Below are 24,675 nucleotides of genomic sequence, written 5' to 3'. Positions count from 1 at the left end.
ATTAAATTATAAAGTTTTAGCACAAACACAATCAACCAAGATTAGAAGGAAAGCAGAAAACTGGGAATTTTTTACTACAAGGTTTTTTTTTTTTTTTTTTTTTTTTTTGATAAAAGCCTTTTCTCTCAGATATATAGAGAATGGAGTCAAACTTGTAAGACTTCAAATATCATTTCCCAGTCGCTAAATGGTCAAAGGGTCAAATGGGCAAAAACAAACAGTCTTCAGATGAAGAAATCAAAGCTGTCTATAGGTATATGAAGAAGTGCTCTAAATCACTTTTGATTAGAGAAATGCAAATTAAAACAACTCTGAGGTACCACCTTACATCTATCAGATTGGCTAATATGACAGAAAAGGAAAATGACAGATGTTGGAGAGTATGTGGGATAATTCAGAGACTATTGTTGCTGGGGTTGTAAACTGATCCATTAATCCTGGAGAGAAATTTGGAACTATGCTCAAAAGGCTATAAAACTGCATACCTTTTGACCCAATAATACCACTACTAGGGTCTTTATCCCAAAGAATTTTTTTAAAAATTTTTTATTTTGTTTTCTTTTTTTCTTTTTGGTGAGGCAATTGGGGTTGAGTGACTTGCCCAGGGTCACACAGCTAGTAAGTGTCAAGTGTTTGGTCTGAGGCCGGATTTGAACTCAGGTCCTTCAGACTTCAGGGCCTGTGCTCTATCCACTGCATCACCTAGCTGCCCTGCAAAGACATTTTTTAAAAGAGGAAAAGGACATATATGTACAAAAACATTTATAGCAGCTCATTTTGTGGTGGCAAAGAATTGGAAATTGAGAAGATGTCCATTAATGGCAGAACAGATTGTAGTATGTGATTGTGATGAAAAACTGTTTTGCTGTAAGAAATAATGAGCAAGATACTTTCAGAAGAACCTGGAAAGACATACATGAACTGATGTAGTGAAGTGAGCAGAACCAGAACATTGTACATAGTAACAGCAACATTGTGTGATGATCAACTATGATAGACTTGACTATTCTTGGCAATAAAAAGATCCAAGATAATTCTGGAGGACCTGTGATGAAAAATCCTGTCCATATCCCTAGAAAGAACTGATGGAGTCTGAATGCAGATAGAAACCTACTGTTTTTTAACTTTCTTTATTTTTCTTTTTTGGTCTGTTTTCTTTTACAACATGACTAATATCAAAATGTTTTACATGACTGTTACATATATAACCTTTATCAGATTGCTTTCCTTCTCAATGAGGGGAAGAGGAGGGAGGGTGGAAGAGATTTTGGAAATCAAAATTGTAAAAAAGGTTAAAAATTGTTTGATATGTAATTGGGAAAAATAAAATACTAAAATTATACTGATTAGATATGATAATAGATTAGACTAGACAGGAAGAATTAGAAATAAGGGAATTTGGTAGCTCAGTGTTTGAAAGACTTAAAAACATGAATAACTGAAAAAATTCCCTATTTGATCAGAACTGCTGAGAAAATGAAAGCAGGCTGACAGAAATTAGGTTAGGCAAACATCTTTTTTTTTTTTTTTTTTTTTTGCAATTGGGGTTAAGTGACTTGCCCAGGGTCACACAGCTAGTAAGTGTCAAGTGTTTGGTCTGAGGCTGGATTTGAACTCAGGTCCTCCTGACTTCAGGGCCAGTGCTCTATCCACTGCGACACCTAGCTGCCCCTAGGCCAACATTTTATTCCATATTTCACAGTAACTTTGAGGTGGGGCTGTGATCTGAATGTTAAAGACAATGCTGTCTGTGTCCTTATTCATACATAGCAGCCAGTGAGGGGACAGTGTGATGTGGTAGATAGGATGCTAAACTTGTAGTCAGGAAGACTTGGCTTCTGCTTTAGATCCCTATTAGCTGTGAGATGTGGTGCAAGTGACTTTACCTTGCTTGCCTTGGTTTCCTGATCTGTAAAATGAGGAGGTTTGGTCTCCATGGCCTCCAAGGTCCCATCCAGCACTATTATGATCTCTGAACCTGTAGTCAGTGATCCTGTGAATGCAGTAAAATCAGATGATACCCTTATAATACTTCATAAACTAAGAAAATAACAACAACAACAAAAAACTATGAATTACTTTCCCTGCCCTCCAAATTTATAGTAGCATAGGTATAACATTCAGGTACTTTTGCAGAGGAGATAGACTCTCATTTTCCATTATTGATAAAACTAGTACGCCTATTTTTTTTATTTTTAGTATTCAGAGATAGTTTTATTACTTCTAGAAAACTATGTTAGATTAAAATGTTTGAGGGGCATCTAATCTGTGGGGCTTTATTAACTTTATACACACACCCATATAAAATATCTAAATCTTCAGTGAGTCATTTTCATGGTATACACCATGAGAACCATATTCAGCCAGTTGTCTTGTAGTATATGGAAATGAAAGAAAAGTATTGATTTTTCTTCCTTTTTTCAACAGGAAACCATAAATACAGGCCCTTTTGTGATGCGTTCCACATGTAGACGATGTGGAGGCCGTGGATCCATAATAACTACTCCTTGTGTAGTATGTAGGGGAACAGGACAAGCCAAACAGAAGAAGAAGGTCGTCGTCCCAGTACCTGCAGGTTCATTTTTATACTTACTCAGTGTAAAATTGATTTTTAGAACTGAGATGACTTTTCTACTCTTTATATCCAAGTGATAAAGTTGTAGTAAAGACAGGTGAAAAATAATAAATATTTGGAGATGTTTTGAAATCAAGGTTTTTAATACATTTGGTATTATTCATCCTTCAGTACTTTACTTTGTATACCTTATTAGAAGGGAAAAAATTTGTTACACTCTTTAAGAGAGTCTCAAAATTGCCTTATTTTCCTTTCTTTTGGTTCTCTCTTCCTCTAGTAGGAGCCAAATATGTACCTCCTAGAATATGATAATTTCTTTTGAGGTTTCTTTGGTGCTTTTTCACATTTTAAAAAAAATGTCATAATTTCAAGAAATCATACTTCTTGCCATTCTAGATAGATATGTGCTGTTTTGCTGGTAAAATACAGCATTAGAGTAGTGAGGTTATAAGAGATCTCATAATAGGAACCTGAGTGATTTAAAAATATTTAATTTTGTTTTTATTGCAGGAGTGGAGGATGGCCAGACTGTTAGAATGCCTGTAGGGAAAAAAGAAATTTTCATAACATTCAAGGTATGTATTTCATCTGTTGTTGTTTTTACATAACAAACAAACTCTTCTGCCATCCTGAGGAAGGTAGAGAAAGTAGAGGCAACATTTTCTCTTTTAAGTGCAAGCAGGGACTAGCCAAATCTATTGGAACTTTTTCTTCAATTTGGGGTTCTTAAATGAAAATATTGAAATCAGCAAACACATGTACTTGTTATCTGCAAGATAACTATTAGCAGTTAACTGTCTGCTACCTATAGTAGGTAGGTGCTTGGGATATATAGGTAACAGAAAATTGCTGAATACTAAGTGAGTGTGGTAGACATCCCCAGATATTTGAGGATAATCAGGACATAAAGGACAATATAAGAGATTGCTGCCACAGAGATTATTGAGTCATCCAAGCTCTGCTTAAGACCCTGAATCATAACTATAGACTGACAATTCTAATCTCATTATCTGTTATCTTCAGTGGAACTGTTTCCACCCACTACTCCCCCCCCCCCCCCCCCAGCTATGACTAGCAAACTCCCACCACTTGTTCCTTTCCCAGTCCTTGTGATAAATAATCCTGGGCTGTCTATGAATAAACCACCCTCCTCCCCATTCCCTACCTTGCTTCTTATCCCCAACTTACTCAGTTTTCCCCCTCCCATGTTTCATTCCAACTCTCTGTACCTGTGTCCTCTAAAGTTCTTGTTCCATAACAAATCTCCCTTTCATTTTGAAACTTTTTCTTTCAATCCCCTTCCATCTTAGGCACACAAAGAAAGCTGGCTTCCCTCAGATGACTCTCTGGCTACCCTTTCCATCTTTGTTTGCAGTTTATCGCATACTTATTGCCTACTAACTTCGAGATCCTTCCCTTTGCTGCTATCACTCAGCATCTCCTTTTTTGATGTTCATTTCTTCCAAATTTTATTATACATTTCAGATCATGATGGCTGTTTTGACTACCAGACACTGTGTTATTTTTCTCTCAGAGTTCAGTACCTGGATCACAGTCTTTCCTCCCCAACTCCTTCCCTGTATGAGGGAATTTCAGCATATGTGTTGGTGCTTCTTCCAACACCCTAATCTCCTCATTCCTCAGTCTCCTCAGATCTCTCTTCAGACCTCATCACTTAACTAAAACTACTGCCTCCTGTATTACCAGTGATCTGATTGCCAGATTTTATAGTCTTCTCAGTCCTCATCTTTTGACCCCTCTTTAACACTGTAGTCTACTCTCTCTTCTCCGGGTTTCTACTGCTTTCCCCTACTTCTTTTCCTACATATCTGACAACTTCTCAGTCTCTTTGGCTGGCTCGTGATCTGTATCACTCCTCTTACCTGGGTGTACTGCAAGGCCCTGTTCTGGGCCCTCTTCTACATTCTCATTCTACATTCTCATTTAGAGGCCTTATCAGCTCCCATGTATTTAGTTATCATTTCTATGCAGATGACTCACATATATATGTCTCTAGCTTGATTCTTCTCCGCTGTAGCTCCATGTTGCCAGTTACTTTTTTGTATTTCAAACTGAATTTTCTATAGCTATCTTTAACTAGCATGTCTTAAAACAACTCATTTGTTTGCCCCCAAAACTATCCCTTTTCATGAACTTTCCAATTTAGGTATTATCCTCTACTCACCCTCCCCCAATTACATCCTTTTTTTCCCCCTTTTTTTAAATTAATTGATTTATTTTTTCTTTTCAACATTTGCTTGCATAAGATTCTGAGTTTTAAATTTTCTCCTCTTCTCTCTCCTCCCTCTCCCCAAGACAGCGTGCACTCTGATATAGGCTCTGCATAATACATTCATATTAAACATATTTTCACATTAGTCATGATGGAAGGAAGAATTAGAACTAATGGGAGGAGTCACAGGAGAAAGAAGAAACCAAAAAAAAAAAAGAGAGAGAGCAAATAACATGCTTCAATTTGCATTTGTATTCCATAGTTCTTTTTCTGGATGTGGATAGCATTTTCCATCATGAGTCTGCATTGCTAAGAAGAGCTAAGTCTGTCAAAGTCAGTCATTGCAAGTCTTCCCTGGTTTTTCTGAAGTCCACCATCATTTCTTATAGCACAATAGTATTCCATTATATTCATATACCGCAACTTGTTCAGCCATTCCTCAATTTCCAATACTTTGCCACCACAGAAAGGGCTGCTATAAATTTTTTTTGTACATGTGAGTCCTTTTCCCATTTTTATGATTTCTTTGGGATACAGACCTAGAAGTGGTATTGCTGGGTCAAAGGGTATGCACAATTTTATAGCCCTTTGGTCATAGTTCCAAATTGTTCTCCAGAATGGTTGGATCAGTTCACCAACAATGTATTAGTGTTCCAGTTTTCCCACATCTTCTCCAACATTTATCATTTTCCTGTTTTGTCATGTTACACTTACATCCTTTTCTCATTACTCACAGCCACCACCTTGGTTCAGGTCCTCATTACCTGGACTATTATAATGATCTCCCTGCCTTAACTCCCTCCTCACCCAGTCCATTCTCCACAAGCTGCCAAAGTGATTTTCTAAAGCACAGGCTTATAATGACGATTATCTGGTGGCTCTAATTATTTCTAGGACAAATATGAATTCCTTTGTGGCTTTTAAAGTCTTTTATAGCCTTGCCTCAACATACCTTTTCAACCTCATTGTTCCTCTTTCCATGCTCTTCGTTCTATCCAAACTGGCTTATGTTCTCATACATGACTCTCCGTGTCCTGACTTTATGGCTGGCCCTTGTACTTGCAATGAATGTGCTTTATCCTCACATCTCCTTTGTGGAAATCTTTATTTCCTCCAAGACTCAGCTCAGGTGCCACTTTCTACATGAACACTTTTCTGATTCTTCAACTGCTAGTGCCTTCCTTTCCTAAACTAACCTGATTTATTTTGTATCCTTTCTGTTTGTACTTATATATGTACATGTTATCTCCCCTGATAAAGCATCAGCTCTTTGAGGGTAAGGATTATTTGATTTTTGTCTTTGTATCCCCAGCACCTAGCAGAGTGCCTGGCACATAGTTCTTAATTAGTGCTTGTCATATGATTGATTCAGATAGAGAACACAGGTAGAGAAATCTGGGAGGCAAGTTTGAGCAAATGTTTTGGACAAATAGGTGTGCCTGATTTCCTCACTTTCTTTTTTTAAAAATAAGTTTTTATTGATATTTTCTGTTTCTTACATCACCATGTTTATCCAAGTATATGACAAATACTATTTTTTTTAGAGAGGAAAAATTAGCATAATTGGTCAGTACATTGAAAAAGTCTAAAAACACGTGAAATGTGTAATACCTGTGTACCTCTCACCTTCATGAAGGGGTGCATTAGGGGTGTCTTTTCATTGCCCCTCATTTGAATCCTGCTTTTTTGTTGCATTTACTTTTGATTTTCTTTTATGTCCTTATTCTTTCCATTAACATTGTTGTAGCCACTGTTTGTTGTTTTTTTGGCTCTGCTTAATTTTCTTTGCATCAATTCATATGGATCTTTCCATGCTTCTCTGTTTTCATCACACATCATTTATAGCACAATAGTATTCCTTTATATTTATCCCCACCTTTTTTTTTTTAAAGAAGAACCTGAGGCACTAGTACTTTGCACTATCATTTTTTTTTTAAATTAGCAAGCATTTTAAAATTAATCTGTCCCTTCCACAATGTCCCTGCAGCCTCCCAACTGAACAAAATAAAGCTATCAGTCGTGTACTTTATGTGCCAGGCATTGTGTACTGAGTGCTAGGACATAAAGGCAAAAAACAAATGATTCCTGCTCTCAAGTTGCTCACAGGCTAATGTGGGGACAACACACAAGTTATGTACATACAATGTATATACTGGATAAATTGGAGATTATTACAGAAGTAATGTGTTAGCATTAAAGAGGACTGAAAAAGACTTCTTGTAGAAGATGGGATTTTAGCCAGAATTTAAAGCCAGAGAACTCAGGAAAAGGTGATGAGAAGGGAGAGAATTCTAGGTATGAGTGGCAGCCTGTGAAAATGACCAGTCAGGAGGTGGAGTGTTTTATGGGAGGAATATAAAGGAAGCCAGTGTCACTGAATTACATAGTACATGGGGAGAATCGGTGTAAGAATGTTTAAAAAGTAGGAGGGGGCCAGGTTTTGAAGGACTTTAAAAACCAAGTAAAGCATTTTATACTTGATCCTGTAGATAATAGAAAGTTACTAGAATTAATTGAATAGGAGGATGACATATTTATGCCAATGCTTTAGGAAGATCAATTTGACAACTGAGTGGAGTATAGATTGGAATGAAGACAGACCAACCAGAAGGCTGTTGCAATGGCATGAGGTATCAAGGGCTTGTATCAAGGTCCTGCCAGTGTCAGAAGAGAGAAAGGGGCACATAGAAAAGTTGTCAGGAATGTGGAATCAACAGGATTCAGCAACAGATGGATACGGAAGGTGAGAAAGTGAGGAGTTCAGGAACACATCTGGGTTGCATTCCTGGGTGACTGGGAGAATTGTGGGTATCCTTAATAAGGAAGTTCAAAAGAGAGGAAAGGTTGGGAAGACAGATAATGAGCTTAGTTTGAGGCTAAGTCTCTAAGTCATCCAGTTCAAGATGTCTCAAAGGCATTTGGAGATGTGAGATGAGAGGTTAGTATGAGATAAACAGATCATCTGCATAGACATGATAATTAAGTCTATGGGAGTTTATAAGATCACCGGATGAGCTGGTGCAGAGGGAGAAGGGAGTAGGAACCAGAACAGTCTCTTGTCGCCCACATTTAGAGGATGTGATCTGGACAAAGACCTCGTAAAGGAGATGGAGAAGGAGTGATCATCCAGGTAAGAGAACTAGGAGAGAGCCGTGTTACAAAAACCTCAAGAGAGGGGAGTATCAAGAAAAGGGTGATCAGCGGTAATGAAGGCTGCAAAGAGGTCAGGAAGGGTGAAGATCAAGAAAAACAATTGGATTTGGCAGTTAAGAGATCGTTGGTAACTGTGGAAAGTGCAGTGTCAATGGAATGATGAGATTGGAGCTAGACTGCTGAGTTTAGAAGAGAGTGAGGTGAAGAAAAAGGGGAAACAGTGACTATAAATAGCCCTCTCTCATGGAGTTTAGTCACAAAAGGGAGGAGAGGGGATGATAGTTAGCAGGGAAGTTCTGAGAAATCAAGCACATAGTCTGGCAAAATGTATTCCCTCATTAGCCATGTCTTGAAGATGGCTGTCTTTTCATCACCTTTGTGGAGGTGAATGATGGGTTTCATCTTTTCAGACTTAGGATTTATTATTGTGTTGATCAGAGTCCTAAGGTCTTTCAAAGTTTTTTTCTCCATGATGTTATTGTTTAAATTGTTTTCCTAGTTTCACTAACTTTGTGCAGCATCAGTTGATACATCTTCTTAATTTCCTTTGGAACTGTTTCTTTATTTCTTGTGGCACAATAATATTCCATTATATTTATGTATTGTAATTTGTTTAATCATTCTCCAGTAAGATAACACCTTAGTTTCCAATTTTTCACCACCACAAGAAGAGCTGCTGTGAATATTTTTGCACATATTTTCCTCTTTAATTTGTTTGGGTTACAGGCCTTCCACTGGTATAGCTGAGTCGAAGGTAACTTTCTGCCATAGTTCTCAGTTGCTTTCTAGAATGACTACACCAATTCACAGTTCTTCCAGTAGTACAGTAGAGCTTCTGTATTCCTACAGTCTCTTCAAAGCACATCTGAGGTGTCACCTCCTCCATGAAGTCTTTTCTTATAATGTTAATATAGCTGTTAGTTCTCCTTCACTGAATTATTGTGTGTATATAAGTATATACTTATTTATGTACCTGCTATGTCTTTCCATGCACATAACAGACACTCAGTAAATGTTTGGTAGCCATTAGGTTGCTCTTGGCTTCTCCCGCTCCACAATCTGGTAAGGAAAACCCACTTTTTTTTTTTTTTTTTAAAAAGACTTAGTTTTCCTATTTCATCTTAGATACAAATGGTGGGGCAACTTATGAACCTGATCTCATTACTGACTGGCATGAGCGATTTGACCTGCTCTGTTTCTGACTTGGGATAGTTTGCTCCCCCTTAGGCAAAGAGGTCTTTCCTGGTGGTCCCCCACTCCTGGGAGCTTTCACGTTGTTGATAATGGGCTTAGTGTTGAACACCCAGGAAGGTTAGCTCACTACATTTCCATCCTTCTGAGCTCAAAAAATAGAATCATGAGGAAATTTCTTTCTTTCTTTTTTTTTTAAATGTAGCACCTGATACATTGAAAAAAAAATGGAGCTGTTTTTTCCTCCCCCTTATAATTCAGTGTATTATAGGTTGACAAAGGATAGATACTTTTTGAGAATGGAGAAAAGCTAAGTCTAAAACATTGAAGAGTTCATTTTGGGGAAATGTAGCCTTTTGGTTATGATGATTCTTGAAACAAAAGCAGAAAGGGTTGAAATTGTACCTCAGACCCCAGAATTTGGTTTTCTGGTAAATAATGTGTCATTTATAGGGCTTGATCTCTTGGTAGTAATCCTTTTTCTTATTATTTTAGGTTCAGAGAAGTCCTGTGTTTAGGAGGGATGGAGCAGATATCCACTCAGACCTCTTTATTTCTGTAGCTCAAGCTGTCCTTGGTGGGACAGCCAGAACTCAGGGGCTATATGAGACAATCAATGTCACGGTAAGTCATTGGTCTACAAGAAATTAAGGGAGTCTATTTACTGCCCTGCATGGGAAAATGATATTCAAGTGTCCTGTAACTGCTGAATTAATAACATGTAAAATTTAGGATTATGTTTTTACATGCAAGAATAAAGCATATTTTTAGGTTGTTGTTGAATGTGAATTATTTTTTCCTTATTCAAAGTCCTGGTGTTCGTGAAACAGAGGAACTGATTGGCCTCAATCAGTAACACTATAATTTATGAAAAATCAAAATCACAGATGACCCAAAAGGGAACAGAGAGACATATTGTGTACTTCAGTAGGCTGTAGCCTATTAACAGTAAGAACTTGTATGCAAGAAGTGACTTTAAAAATAGTATTAGGGGCAGCTAGGTGGCACAGAGGATTAAGCACCGGCCCTGAAGTCAGGAGGACCTGAGTTCAAATCCGGCCTCAGACCAAACACTTAACACTTACTAGCTGTGTGACCCTGGGCAAGTCACTTAACCCCAATTGCCTAAAAGCAAAACCAAAAAAAATAGTATTAAGGAAATGTATGATAATTATAATAATAATAATAGCTCATGTTTATATAACACTTTTAAGGTTTGCATTTGCTGGGAAAAGGAAGCAGATTGGTCATGTAGCAGAAGTGAAGGATCAGAGAGCATTGAATATTAAAAAAACAACAACAACCTAGAAGAAGGCTTCTAGCTCATTGGGTCAGACCTCTGTGGAACATTTTATGAGAAGATGTGGTTGGATTATAATCTGCATGGTTAGAGGGAATATTTGGATTGATGAGGTTTTGGGTTCATTGAACTATTACTAGATTAAATGACAACTAACTTTTTCCAAGGCAGCACTTTGAGATTATCTTACTATAATGAAAAGTATTCATTTGGGTCCCTAGAAACACAAGTAATCTCAACAGATTTCTTTCCCATTCATAGATCCCTCCTGGGGTACAGGTTGACCAAAAACTTCGAATGAGTGGGAAAGGCATCCCCCGGATTAATAGCTATGGCTATGGTGACCACTACATTCATCTAAAGGTTAGAATTCCCAGGTAAGTCACTAGTTTGGCAGTAGATTAGAATCTAATAAATCTTTCACTTTGAATAGTCAAACAACACTTATTGAGAGTATTACTCTATATATAATGAAAACTTAATTACTTTGCTTCTGAACTACTCTACTTTTTGCATTAACATTTTTTTCCTCTGAAGACTCTAGTGGTTAATAGTTATTGTTGAAATAATTTGTTGACAAGTAATTCAAAGTTTGATTTTCATTTAAGTTTTGGAAAAAATCTGGTTTAGGTACCTCATTGTTTTTACTATATTTGGTGAATTTTCCCTCCACATTTTAGGGGTAAGAAATTGACATTTTAGCAACAAGGAACCTTTTTTGGGGGCTGGAGGGCCTGGAGCCAAAATTTTTTCCACTGACACTTCTCTGAAATTATAGTGAAAGCCAGTGGAGAAAAAAGTTATTTTTCTAACCTCTTTCAGTAATATATATGTTTTGAAGGTGAATGAATGCAAATTGGTCGGAGGATATTCATTTGAGTAATAGAGAGTGAATAAATGGGTAGGGAAATAGGTCAACCTGAGGACCACAGCGTATTAGTCGTGTAGTTTTGTGTTGAATGTTTTTTTTAAATAAGATAATGCAGAGATTATTTACATCTAGCAATAAAAAAAGAAGAGTGTAAGCAAACATGTAGTCTTTTTATAAGTGTAAGAGTATAGAGAATCATGTCTTTGTATCTGAATGTTATGATGAACTTTTATTTTTCCTGGACGTGCAATGGGTACATTAAAAGATTCTTGAATATATTGGACATGGATATGGTTTATCATTGTTTACTACATACTAAAGTCTATCATATGTCCCTGTCCAGAATAGGCATTAAATAGCCACTCAGAAATAATGGCACATTGCCTTGTTTGCCCTTCACAGAAGACTGACAAGCAGGCAGCAAAGCTTGATGCTCAGCTATGCAGAGGACGAGACTGATGTGGAAGGGACAGTAAATGGTGTCACAAATACAGCTACTGGTAAGGATTTCATGTGAGATGTTTTTTACACTTTAGAGGTGACTGAGTGGAACATAGAATACTTATTTCTGGTTCTTTTGGGAAGGATAAGTGAAAGACTTCCCTCCCAACGTGGGGGCATCGAGAGATAAGTATATCAACATTTTTTTATACTCCATTATTTTTATGTGTTGTGTATTTGCCATCTGTTCTAGAATCATTATTATAGGCAGACAACAGGCATTTGAATATGGAATGACTAGAAGGGTATCTTTTTCTTAAAAAGAGTATCATTTTCTCTCTTTATATTTGTGCTACAGTAAGAATGTTCACAAATGTCTCTTGCTAGATGGGAATATCTGTACAGTAGTTAGGCAGAGTCCTGAGTTCTGTCACACTTATTCTGCCACTTGCTATGTGACCTTGGGCATAACATTTAATCCCTGCTTCAGAACTTCTCATCCATGCTTTTGGAGAAAATTCTGATTTCAAAAAAGCTTTTGAGGTGTCATACACAGGGTTCAATAGGAGTGCAAAGTATCAAGCAGCAAGTAATCATTTGACCTTTAAACATTTTTAACGTTGACTTTAGTTAAAAATGAGAAGTCAGAATAATTTGTTCTAAGCTTAAATGTGACGCATAATGTTAGGTAATGTGACATCCTGGAATGAGCATAGGCTTTGCAAGTCAAAACCTAGGTTTGACTTCCAACTCTGGTGCTAGCCATGTGCTTATGGACAAGTCATTTCACTTATAAAATGGAGAGACTCATAATTTCAGTACCTGCCTTATAGAATTGCTGTGGGGAAAACATTGCTGTTATTAGAGAAGTCCTAAGTAAATTATAAGTAAATAAGCTTAAGTAAATTATGTGAATTTATATTAATAAGTACATCAAAGTCAAAGCTTTAGCCTTCCACGTTAGTAATTGTGTTAATAATTAATACTGCTCTTCTCAGTGAGAAAAACATTATGCATTTCTGATTCAGAAAAAATGGTCTCTCTGCCAGCCCCTGTCTTTTTAGCACAGGATGTTTGTCTCAGGGGGATAACCAGTATAGTCTTCATATCTCATTGCCATTTCATTATTTTGTACTTGGTATATTGTACAAAGTTTTAGAGTTTTGAGAGCTTAATGGTTCTGATTGAATGGTATATACATTCAGAACCTAGGGCTTTGAGGCCAGCAAAGAGTTTTTCAGTAACATGCAGGGTTTGTCAGTGAAGCAACTGGAAAGGATTGTTCTATCATCATCAATGGAGTAAAAATAAATATTCAGGTATTTTGTTAGACAGATATCACCAAATAAACACCCAAAATCCTTTGAAAAAAATTAATTTGTCAGTTGTTTGAAGAAAAGAGAAATGTGTTCTTTAATTTTTACAGGTTGGTACTAATACCAGCTGTTGCAGTTGACCATGTTTGTGGGTGACTTTCCACCCACTTTGTTAGGATATTGGTATAATTATTTTATATGTCATTTATTTAACCACATTGTTTCCCATAAGCATTCTTATCTTTTTCTGAATTTTTCATAATTCATCATTCCTTACAGTACAGTAATATTCTACTATAGTAATATAATTTGTTGAGCTCTTCTCTAACCAATGGGTATGTATTTTGTTCAACTTTATAGTTTGTTTTTTTGAGACTCGATCTTCCTATCCTCAGGCTAGAAACAGAGTGGCTAATGCAGTCAGTCCCCATTACTCATTGTCACAAATATATCATTCCCAGCTCCAGATTTTTTTAATATTACATATAATACTACTATGAAAATATTTATCCATATATATAAATAGACTTTTATTGAGCACCTGTTGTATGCAAAGGACTAGACAATGCAGGGCAAAGAAAGCCAGGGGCAGAAACTTTTATATGTAGAATTTTGACTGAGCACTGAAGCATCATTGAATAATTTAGAACACTTTATCCTTATTTCTTTTCTCAAGGAGTCCCTTTTTTGCCTGGAAACATTAAAATAATGATTTATTCAGGATAACTTTCATTAAGATTGTAGGGTATATGGCAATTTCTATCATTTTTTTCGTAACTCTTTCATTTGCTGTAACTCAAAAAATCTAGTAGTCAGTTATTAATTACTCAAAAGTTTGTTTGTGTCATTGTAAGCCAGCTCTTGGTTTCATGTTTTCATTAACATAAATGGAATAGCTTGACTTTATTTATTGGTTGCATTTTATGAAAGTTGTTTATAAAATGAAAACTTATGTATCAACTTCTCCTTTCCCATTGACTTAAAATTTTGGAGGCATGTTCCCAGGCAAAATTTGGTTCCAATGCATAATCAAGATTGTATGAATCATAACCTTCACTTCAGTGAGCTCTCTGTTACTGTATAAGGCATGCATTTAAATTTTTTACACCCTCTATGGAGAAAGTCAAATAGACAGTCTACAGTGTACTCACACATTAAAATAGGATACAAACAATAATTAAATTTCATTAAGGGGTCTCACCAAGGCCATGGTGTTAGAATCTGTGTATACCACTGTTCTAGGCATTTCACCACACAGTAACTCTGAGAGCTGCTGAATAGGAAGAATACAAGCTCTCCCACCTACCTACCCATACTGTGCTTCGTTTGTGAAATGTTTACTGGGTCAGGAACTGAGTGTAAGGATGGTTCACCCACTGTCAAAAAAGCTTGCTGTTAGACTGTAATCGGTAGGTCTGCCTTCAAAACGTTTGTAGTTGCTAAATGAACACCAACGAAGGTTTGAAGTTAATCTTCAGCTTCTTTGCATATTTGATTTTATTATGGGGAAAATGTATACAGGGGAGACATTGAGGCTTGAAAAATAAGGTTTCTTAATTGATTAGTTTATGTGAAACTACACAGTTGGTCAACAGAACCACTCACCATCTCATAGCTAGGAAAGACCTTTTAAAAATAGAACATATATATCCTTTCTCACCCCAGGGAAGGTGTGTGCTAGGAAGACTTTAAGCTTAGTTAGAGGACAGATTTGTTTCCGATAAGGCTTGTGGTTATTTGAGGACTAATTCTGCCTATCTCTTGTTAGTCAGGATACTGGTGGAACTTAGGGGGCTTGAGGTAACCCCACATACTTCCACAACAAGACTGTTGTGAGTGAAGAGGTGAGGTTATGGAGCAAACCTGGGATACTTTGAATTAACTTTGCCACTAAGTGGATTGATAAGAGATACAGCTATGGGCCCTTTGGACAAGAAGATTTTAAAAGCAATTAATTTCCTTGACAGCTTTTATTTTCTTGGGCAGCTTTTAACCACCTTGGAGATTTCTTTTACTTGGGAGTATTTGAATGTTATTGTTAAAGAGAATATATGAACCCTTAATATTCCCGAGTTAGACCTGAGCAGTGTGCCATTAATTATTGTGAATTCACAAATCATTAGACACACTATATTCAACTATAAGTACCAACATTCTAAATTAAAAATTAACTGATTTTTGGATTATTCATGCCATTACTACCTTCTCTTACCATGGCTAATAGAGATGTTGACATGTAGGGAAGAGGCATGAGGAAGATAAGAGAGAAAACATTTAATTAGAAATAAGTCAGTCCAAGACCAACTGAATTAGTCTGTTTATATGCATTTCAGGTGAGTCATGAAGCTGTGAATGTAGATTTATAGTTCTCCCACCTCTACCCCTAAAAGTTGTACTAAAGCTAATTTCTCATAAGGTACGTCTTAACATTTTCCTTTTTTTTTTTTTTTTTTTTTTTTAGTGAGGCAATCCTGTTTAAGTGACTTGCCCAAGGTCACACAGCTAGCATGTGTCAAGTGTTTGGTCTGAGGCCAGATTTGAACTCAGGTCGTTCTGACTTCAGGGCCAGTGCTCTATCCACTGCACCACCTAGCTGCCCCCTTAACATTTTTCTTTTGACTTAAATTAGCAAATTGGAGAGAGGTGTGGCTATTGGGAGGAAATCTTGACCCAAACATAAAAATTTCAGAAAGTCTTAAAGGAATGAAGTTTTGGGAGGTAATGTGTTACTAGAAAGTTTAGTATAGTAGCTTGTATTCTCTTGAGACTCCATGCATACAGACAGAACACCTATTACAGAATTTTGTATGTAATAAACTCTCAATAAATGGTTAAGTGAATGAATTGCTTGTAATACTTTTATTCATTAGACCTAGTTAGGAATGTTAGTAGCTGGGGTCATTCAGTATCCTTTGTTAGTTTTTTATAGCATAGGTCAGTAATTCTACACAAATAATATAAAGTATCATTAAAATTAATGCTATCTGAATGTATTCTTTTTTTTTTTTTTTTTTGTGAGGCAATTGAGGTTAAGTGACTTGCCCAGAGTCACACAGCTAGTAAGTGTTATGTGTGTGAGGCCAGATTTAACAGGTCCTCCTGACTCCAGGACTGGTGCTCTATCCACAAAAGATCGTTGATAATTTTGGAGGGAGCTGAAAAGTTAAGAGACTTTTTCAGGGTTTCACAGACAGTAAGTGTCTCAGGGAAGGCTTGAACCCAGGTCTTCCTAACTCCAAGTCTAGCACTGAATGTATTATTTTCTTTTTTTTTTTTTGGAATGTATTATTTTCTTAATAAAATGTCTACATCATGGAATTTCTTTAAATCCCCAAGAATATAAAAAAAAATTCTCATATGTAGTGTCTCCCCACATATATGGCCCCTCACTTCTGCAAAGGAATAAGAGAAGTTATCTTTTCACTTCATATTTGGGATCAGACTTGCTCTTTGTAATTTTGCATTGTTCATTTTCATTTATTTTGTGGTTTTTGTTCTTTTCATTTACATTGTTGTAGTCATTGTGTGTATTGTTTCTTGACTTTGCTTACCTCCCTTTGTATCACTTCATGTAATTCTTTCAAGGCTTCTCTGTATTCCTCATGGGTGTTACTTGTAGCACAAGTAATATTCCATTACATTCATGTACCACAATTTGTTTAACCAGTCCCTAATCAATGGGTACTCACTTTATTTCCAGTTATTTGCTTCTATAAGTATTGTGGTGGTGTCTTTTTATCACTGATTTCCTTTAGGATATATGTCTAGCAGTAGATTTCTGGGGCAAAGGGCATGGGCATTTTAACTAATTAATTTGCGTAATTCTCTTTTTATTTTTATTTTTTGCTTTCCAAAATGGTTGTACCAAATTCAAAGCTCTACCAGCACATCATTTGTATGCCTATCTTAGGAATTAACTCCCATTTTCATAAGAACTGCTAAGAAAACTGGAAAGCAGTCTGACAAGAAATTTAGCATAGACCAGTATCTTATGCTACTTCACAATAAATTCAAAATCAATACTTGGCCTAAATTTTAAATATCATATCACAAAAGTAATTAGAAGAGAAGCAGATAATATATCTTTTCATAGCTATCAGTAGGAATGAATTCTGAACCAAACAAGGGATAGAGGCAGATATTTTATAAAAAATGTTTTATCTTTACAAAAGAATAGGTAATTTTGATTGAAATTGAAAAAAAAAGTGAAATTGAAAAGCTTTTGCACAAACAAAATTAATTATTTGGGATAAGAAGGGAAGTAATAGACTGGAAAAAATCTTTATATCACATTTCTTAGATAGGGCTTGGTATCCATGATGTATTGATAATTAACAGAAACCTATAAAACCAAAAACCATTTCCCAGTATTAGTAGGTCAAAGGATATGAAGTTTTCAAAAGAAAAAGTGCATATGATTAACCATATGAATGAACACTCCAGATTACTAGTAATAAGAGAAATACAAATCAAAACAATTTCACCTCATATCCAGCAATTTGGCAAAGATTACAAAAGATCAAAATAGTCACTGTTGGAGTGGTTATAGAAGGGCACACTTACTGTGGTTTTTTCGTTGGATTTCTTAATCATTACTTGGTAGAACTTAAGGATTTTGCTGCAGTAGGTATGTGGGAGCTAGGGATTCAGGCAGCTACCTTAGCTAGAAGTCCAAATCTCCCATCCTAGGTTTTTTAAGGCTGTTCCCCTTGAGTGCGGCCTCAGGCAGGTTCTACTCAGTTGGAGAAGCTTAGAGACTGATGTTTATAGAGATACTGATCATCAGAAGGTTGGCCAGATCCCTTTGTAGTGTTGAAATGCTGAGAATTGGAGGGGTTTTAGTCTTCATTGGTGGAGGTAGTACTCACACAGATAAAATCACAGATCTTAAAGTAATATATTTTAATTTACCTATTAATAGTAAAAGTCAAAATGTTTACAAAGCATATACAAAAAGTAAAATGCTTTTCTGTATTTGTGGATTCAAATCACTTTATAAAACCAAATTGTGCTTTCTACTTTTAAGCCTCCTTGAAGAAAAATTATTTATTGGCCAACCTCGAACACAATGCATTGAAAGGGTATCAGATGATATTTAGTAAATTATACATATAAAAAATCCTAAGCCACAAATAATTTCCCACAGATTTACATTCCTTTGTCCCATTTCTCTCAATTCCTGACCTAGTTTTAAAAAAAAAATGGTTTAAGAGCAACAGTGAACTGTGAATCAGAAAACCTGGGTTTGAGTCCCAGCTGTGCTATGGACTACTTGGGGCAATTCCTTTCACATTTTTTTGGGTCTGTTAGGTCAAAGGAGGTGAGATAACCATAATCTGAACCTGGATCATCTAATTACAAATCCATAGTTCTTTCCTCCTCTTCCACACTGTCCCTACCACTTTAATTTACAAGGCAACTTATATATCATCTCATTTGACCCTCAAAGTAATACTTTGTTTTTCCTAACTTGCTGATGTAAGCACATGACTCTTAATACTCAACAAAATCCACTGTCTTCCCACTTGCCTAGAGAATAATATTAAAGGCTTCTCAGTTTAATTTTTAGAACCCTTCACAACTTGGCCCTCCTGTAACTTTCCAACTTTTATTATATTTTACTCCTCTTTCCAAACTCTTTGTGTTTTAGTTACACTGGCCTTGCTTTTCCTCACGTCCCACATGCCATTTCCCATCTCCGTGCCTTTGCATTGTGTCTGTACATTGGTTGGGGTTGCACTTCATCCTCATTTCTACCATTTAGAATCCCTTTTGTCCTTTGAAATCTGGTCAAGTGCCACCTTTTGAATTAAGCATATTCTGATTCTTGTATTTGTTTTACAGGTGTACTTACATATACATATGTATGCAAATATTGTCTCCTTCAGTAAATAAAAGCTGCTTGAGGGCAGGGACTGTTGTATTTTTGTTTTGTAACCCTTGTAACTTGCATAGTACATGGCACATACTAGGTACTTAAATAAAAAATTAAAAAGCATGTTTCATTTGCTATAGAGTTTTTATTCCTGTTCTGGAGCCCGAGGAAAGAGATATGGGGAGATCATGACTTGGCCAGTCACTTTTGACTCCATGTTGTACTACATGGCCATAGGATACAAGGAGGTTATGAGAAAGAGCAGTCATATTGCAGTCTTGTGTGTCTCCACCTTCATAGCATGAAATATTTTGTTCACATGTTAGAAGACAAATCTCTCTGTGCTTGGAAGAAGTTATCTCTGGCATATTAATTTTTTTACTTGGTGTCAGATCAACTTTCTATATGGTGGTTGCCCAGTCAGAAAGTATTTATTATATGCTTGCTATGTGCCAGACACTGTACTAAGTACTGAGAATACAAAGAAAAGCAAAAACGTGGTCCTCACAGCACATATTCTAATGGGGGAGACAACATGCAAAAATTGTACATACAAGATATATATATATAGTGTAAATGGTAGGTCATCTGAGAGGAAGGGTATGAGATAGGGAGCAGGTGGGAAAGATATCCTTCAGAAGGTCAAATTTGAGCTGAGTCTTGAAGGAAGTGAGGAGGCCAAGATGAAGAGGGAGAACATCCCAGACATGGGAGACAGACAGTGGAAAGGCACATAATGAAAGATGCAAGTCTGCCAGTGTAGCTGGATTATAGAGTGTATGGAAGGAGAGTCGAGTGTATGAAGATTGAAAAAGTAGGAAAATAAAGCCCAAAAGAGAATTTTATATTTGATCTTAGAGATAATAGTGAGCTACTGGAATTTATTGAATAGGAGGATGATCTGATCTGACCTGAGGATCTAGACTGGATGCTCTGAATTCTGGCAGGGACACCAGCCAGAAGGCTATTGCAGTACTCCAGGAGTGAGGCACTGAGAGCCTGCGCTAGGATGGTGGCTGTGATAGAGAAGTAAAGGGTACATATAAGAGACATGGCGACAAATCAGATAATTGTGGTGAGTGTAACTTAGGAGTCAAGGATGACACTCAGATTGCAAGCCTAGGTGTCTGGGAGGATGGTCACACCCTTGAGGTTGGGAAGAGTGTTGGAGAAAGGAAGATAATGAGTTCTTTTTTTAGACATGTTGAGTTTGAGATACCCAAGAGACTGTTAATGCTGTGAAACTGGAGGTCAGGAGAGAGATTAGGGCTGTATATCGCTAGATTTGGTAGTCATCTTTATTGCAATAGTAATTGAACCCATGGGAGTTTATGAGATCACCAAAAAGAGACAAAGATAGGGCCTAGGTGGAGCAGGGGTTGGGGTGGGGTGGAGTTGGGGAGGGAATTACCACCCAGAAAATGAGAGGTTCAACCTCAAAGCTATATATTACACAGTGCTACAGGTAAGTGTGATTTTATCGGTGTTGGCACTCCTATTGATGCAACTCCTCCATGACTTAATAGATAGCTTTTAAAAGTTGTTAGGTCCAAAAAATTTGTCCCCTTGTAGCCAATATGATGAAATTCTGAGTTTAGCCTGGACATTCTTCAGATTATGGATGTCCAGTTCATCACAGGATGTGTTGCCCAACGCCTTTTCAGCTTAGTAGAACCTATCAGCTTGTGCTGTCTAGACTTGATCTTGGTGCATTCTACACACTGAGGTGAGTTATTGGAGAAAGATTTTAGGGGAGGACAGTGGTATATAAGTGAGTTGTCTTTGCACCCAAGGCACTAAATATGTACAATATAGTTGATTCTGTGGTAAATTGAAGTACTTCATAACAAAGCCATTCTTGTCTTGGGTTAATGTCTTTCACTGTCAAAGACAACCTGGCATTTTCATTCACCATTTTTTTCATCTCCTCATCCTGCCAGACTGCCTGTATCTATAAAAAACAGATTCCAGTGCATAAAAGTTTTATCTAGGGTGTATTTAGATTAATCCTTTCTAACATTAGCCCTTTTGTCCTTTGCTCTCCCAAGAATGAACTGTTTCTTTCTTCTTGGGATGGTACTTGAGATAACCCTACCAACTTGATTTCCCAGGCTAATACTGTTCTTTCTCACGGTCTGTCTGTGGTATGTGGTACAACATATTGTATGTGCCCTTTACCACAGCTTTTTTTGCTGTTTGTATCCAGGTGGCAGCACCATGGATAGCTCTGCCAGAGGCAGAGCTAGGCCTGAGGCTGGGGAGAGCAAGGAGGGATTCCTTTCCAAACTTAAGAAAATGTTTATATCCTGATATCCCAGGCGAGGTAGGAAAATTCTTGAGGTATTTCTTTCCTTCCCCTTCTTCCTTTAAATAGTTGTTGTTTTCTCTCACTTTAACTTTTAGCCTCAGGCCTGTTAGGCACTTGTAATTGCACTTGCACTGTTGTCCTGATAGCAATAGCGAAAACCAGTAATACACTGCTGAGTGATCCCTTTGTGATTATAATATGTCAGCAGTCAGCTTTGTGATCACATCACACTTCACTAACAATTTTTGGTAAATGATTTTCAAACCAGCCCTATTCCTGTTATTCAGTTCTTCACAACAGGCACTCTCTCCATTCTGCAGTTAGGGAAACTGGATTGCCCAGGGTCACAAAGTGAATCAATGGCAGAACTTGGCTTAGAACTCAAGAATTCTAACCCTTTGACTATCTTTAGCTCACTAATCCAGAGAACTGTTAGGAATCCAGGGGTTTTGCAGATCCATTGGAGGCTTACCCATGGTTATTGTGTCTCACCCAATCCCCACACCTGTTTTGGATCTTTTGTATATCCCATTTGGATAAATGATCCTGTATGTCAGCTGGCAAGTGTTTAGTAAATTTTACCCACAGAGGAATTTCCTATTGTCATTTTGAAATTAAGCCAAGTGAAATGTTATTATTCATTTTCTTCTTCCATGCAGGCAAACGGTCCACTGGAAACTAGAGAGAGGAAGTTGCAGGAACACTGTCTGTTCGATTGGAAAATGTAAGGACTGCAGATCAATAGCACAGCAGCTGCATGCAGAGGCTCTCTGACATACTTCAGCAACAGTAAAATCATGTGACAAATTTCCCATTAGAATAGGGTTACCAGTGGATGGACTTATCAGTAAGATATGCCTTAACTCTAAGATAGACCCTGATATCTTAACAGATGATACGGATTTCCTGTCCATGGGAACGTAACCCAAATCCTTCTGACTCTGCACATAGTAGAACAATTACATACTACTTATGGAGCCAAAATTGTAATTTGGAGTTGGATGTGGTGGGAATTGTACCTATGAAACTTAAAAAGAAAAAGGAAATAAAACACAAAACCTCTGCCCACGGCTTAAAATGAAGCCTTAAGCTCCATATGGCTGTAAACTAATTAACTTTTCACTGAGGAATTGCCCAAGTGAATCCATCCCTATAGGCTTTCTTCTCTAGGAGCCTGTGCTCACCATGCCTTGACAGTGTCCTTTTCCTTCTAAAAGGTTATGTCAAGAGCTATTTAATTTCTTCCTTCATCACAACCACTTCTGTGTGTCATTGTTTTCAAAATCCTGGGAGTACAGTGCATCTTGTAAAGTAAGCACTTTGGTTGTGGTAAAGGCATCTAATGATCTAAGAAGATTAATGGAGGGTTGGGGGTGGTGGTTAAATGTATTGACTATAGGACATAATGATCATTATAGAGTTGTCCTTACAAAGGTAACCTGTCATCCCTCCCACTTCAGTTTTGTCATTTAAAGCCAGACTTCAAGCCTACCATAATGCCCTTGTATCAAGTCATATTATATCCCATGTCCCCAAGTGGATAGAGTTCAGCTGTTCCATTCAAACTGCGCTCTTGCCAACCATGGTTCTTGGATTACTGTCTTTACATTGTTGGCATCATCAGAAAAGTATCTTTAAATTATTTGACTCTTAAAAATCATTGTCTCTTCATGTACAAGTGTTTGGTTTTTAAAAAATAGTAATCTAACCAGTTTCAAGTTTTCAAGTTACCCTATAGCAAAGTGTACTGTTAACAAAGTAGCCACAGCTTTATTTGAATATTATGGCTTCTGAGTATTAAAAGAAATACTTATGTTAAAAGTCAGGCAGGTTAATGAAGAATGTTTCTGAATGGTTCCACTTTATTTCATTTTTAATTTGCTTAAAATAAAGCCACTATTAATGTCTAATTTAAAACATGTAAAGTGATTCTGTATCAATGTAAATAAGATAATCTGCTGCAAAAAGATACTTGAAAACCTTATGTGTGGTCCATTTTTTTGGGGGGGGGTGGAAACTAAACAAAACAAGAACTATTTGAACTACAGGAAACCTATCATCTCATTTCTGTGTCCTGAGAAAATAGAGGGTCCCTAGGAAATATAATAATGATAGCTCACATTTACATAGTTTTTTAGCTTAAATCCTTTTTTTCTTTTTCAGAAATGTTTCAATTCATCAATTTGTTTGTTTTGGCATTGATTTTTTAAAAATTTTGAATTCCAAATTCTCTCCTTCCCTCCAGCCCCTCCCCCACCCATTGAGAAGACAAGCAATATGATATCAATTATACATTTACATTGAGTCTCAATGTTTGCAGAGTGCTTTACATTCCCCCTTGACCCTCACAGTTTTCTGAAGGTGGCTGTTATTCTCCATTTTAGGGATAAGTGATTTGCCCTTAATCATAGCTAGCAAGTAACAGGATTCAAACCCAGGTCTTTCTTGTCTCCAAATTTAGAAGTCTTGCTCTGAAATTGCAGGAAGATGTTGAGAATGTGATGTGGCTCAGATAAGTCTCTGCAAATTTGCTAATGGAAATAACTGACCTCAGATTTGCCTGGCTAGTGCTGCCTAAGAATTTAAGAGCACTATTTGAGGAATTTCCTTCTCAGAAAACAATCATAGGAGAACATGAACTATTGTGCAAAATTACTGCTGTATATAATACATATTTATTTTATCATCATAATTTTTACATATACCTGACCATATGTGCCCTTTTGACCTCATCCTTGCTCTTATTCCCAACCCCTAGTCAGGAGAAATTGATGTGGTACTGCCTGTCTACCCATAAATATCTCTCACATCCCTCCTGTCCCCCCAGGTTGTGTGTGATAGCCTCCTAATTTGTCTCCTTGCCTTGAACCTCTCCTCTCTCCAATCCTTAAAGATAACAGATTAATATCCCTAAAATAAAGGTCTGATCATGACACTCCTCTACTCAGAACATTCATTGATTTTCTAATACCTCTACGATAAGATATTATTTGACATTTAAAGTCTTTCACAGTCTGCTTCCACCCTATCATTCTAGGCTGAATCCACATAGCAAACTTGCTCTTCCCTGTCCCCAGCATTCTATCTCCCATCCTCATTCTTTGCATAGGTTAGCTTGAAGTTTTCTTCCTTGCCTCTGCCTCTTGGAACCCCTGGCTCCTGTCAAGGCTTATCTCAAGGTATACCTCAAACAAGAAGCTTTCCCCTGTTTCCCCAACAGCCAGTGCCTTCTCCTTCCCAAAATCATGTGTATAGTCCCTCAAATAAGTCTGATCTCAATGATGTGGATTCGAACCTTCTGTACCTGCCTGTCTTGTGTGACTGTTGCCTGCATTCCCTTAAAGTTTTTCACAAGGAGTCTACCCAAGGTTCTGGAGGCATTTTTTTGCTTTCTTCTGACACTGCTAGGATG

The 24,675-nt window shown here is 37.0% G+C and overlaps 1 protein-coding gene across 2 annotated transcripts in view; it reads left to right on the top strand.

Moving 5' to 3' along the window:
- DNAJA3 (DnaJ heat shock protein family (Hsp40) member A3) overlaps window positions 1–23,247 on the top strand; it is a 44,029-nt gene extending 20,782 nt beyond the window's left edge. The window contains exons 6-12 of one of the 2 annotated variants that reach the window (XM_027859733.1): window positions 2,428–2,575; window positions 3,086–3,150; window positions 9,648–9,776; window positions 10,714–10,829; window positions 11,726–11,823; window positions 21,162–21,278; window positions 21,923–23,247. In XM_027859733.1, the coding sequence (XP_027715534.1) occupies window positions 2,428–2,575; window positions 3,086–3,150; window positions 9,648–9,776; window positions 10,714–10,829; window positions 11,726–11,823; window positions 21,162–21,265 (660 nt within the window). In that variant the 3' untranslated portion in view covers window positions 21,266–21,278; window positions 21,923–23,247. The remainder of the gene's footprint in view (window positions 1–2,427; window positions 2,576–3,085; window positions 3,151–9,647; window positions 9,777–10,713; window positions 10,830–11,725; window positions 11,824–21,161; window positions 21,279–21,922) is intronic. The other variant, XM_027859734.1, reaches the window with a different exon arrangement.
- Window positions 23,248–24,675: the final 1,428 nt, after the last annotated feature.

Source organism: Vombatus ursinus, unplaced genomic scaffold (assembly GCF_900497805.2).
Source record: "Vombatus ursinus unplaced genomic scaffold, bare-nosed wombat genome assembly UNPS02014171.1, whole genome shotgun sequence".
NCBI classification, from domain to species: Eukaryota; Metazoa; Chordata; class Mammalia; order Diprotodontia; family Vombatidae; genus Vombatus; species Vombatus ursinus.
The sequence above is the reverse complement of the archived record's forward strand: the minus strand, read 5'-3'. Positions and strand labels throughout refer to the sequence as shown.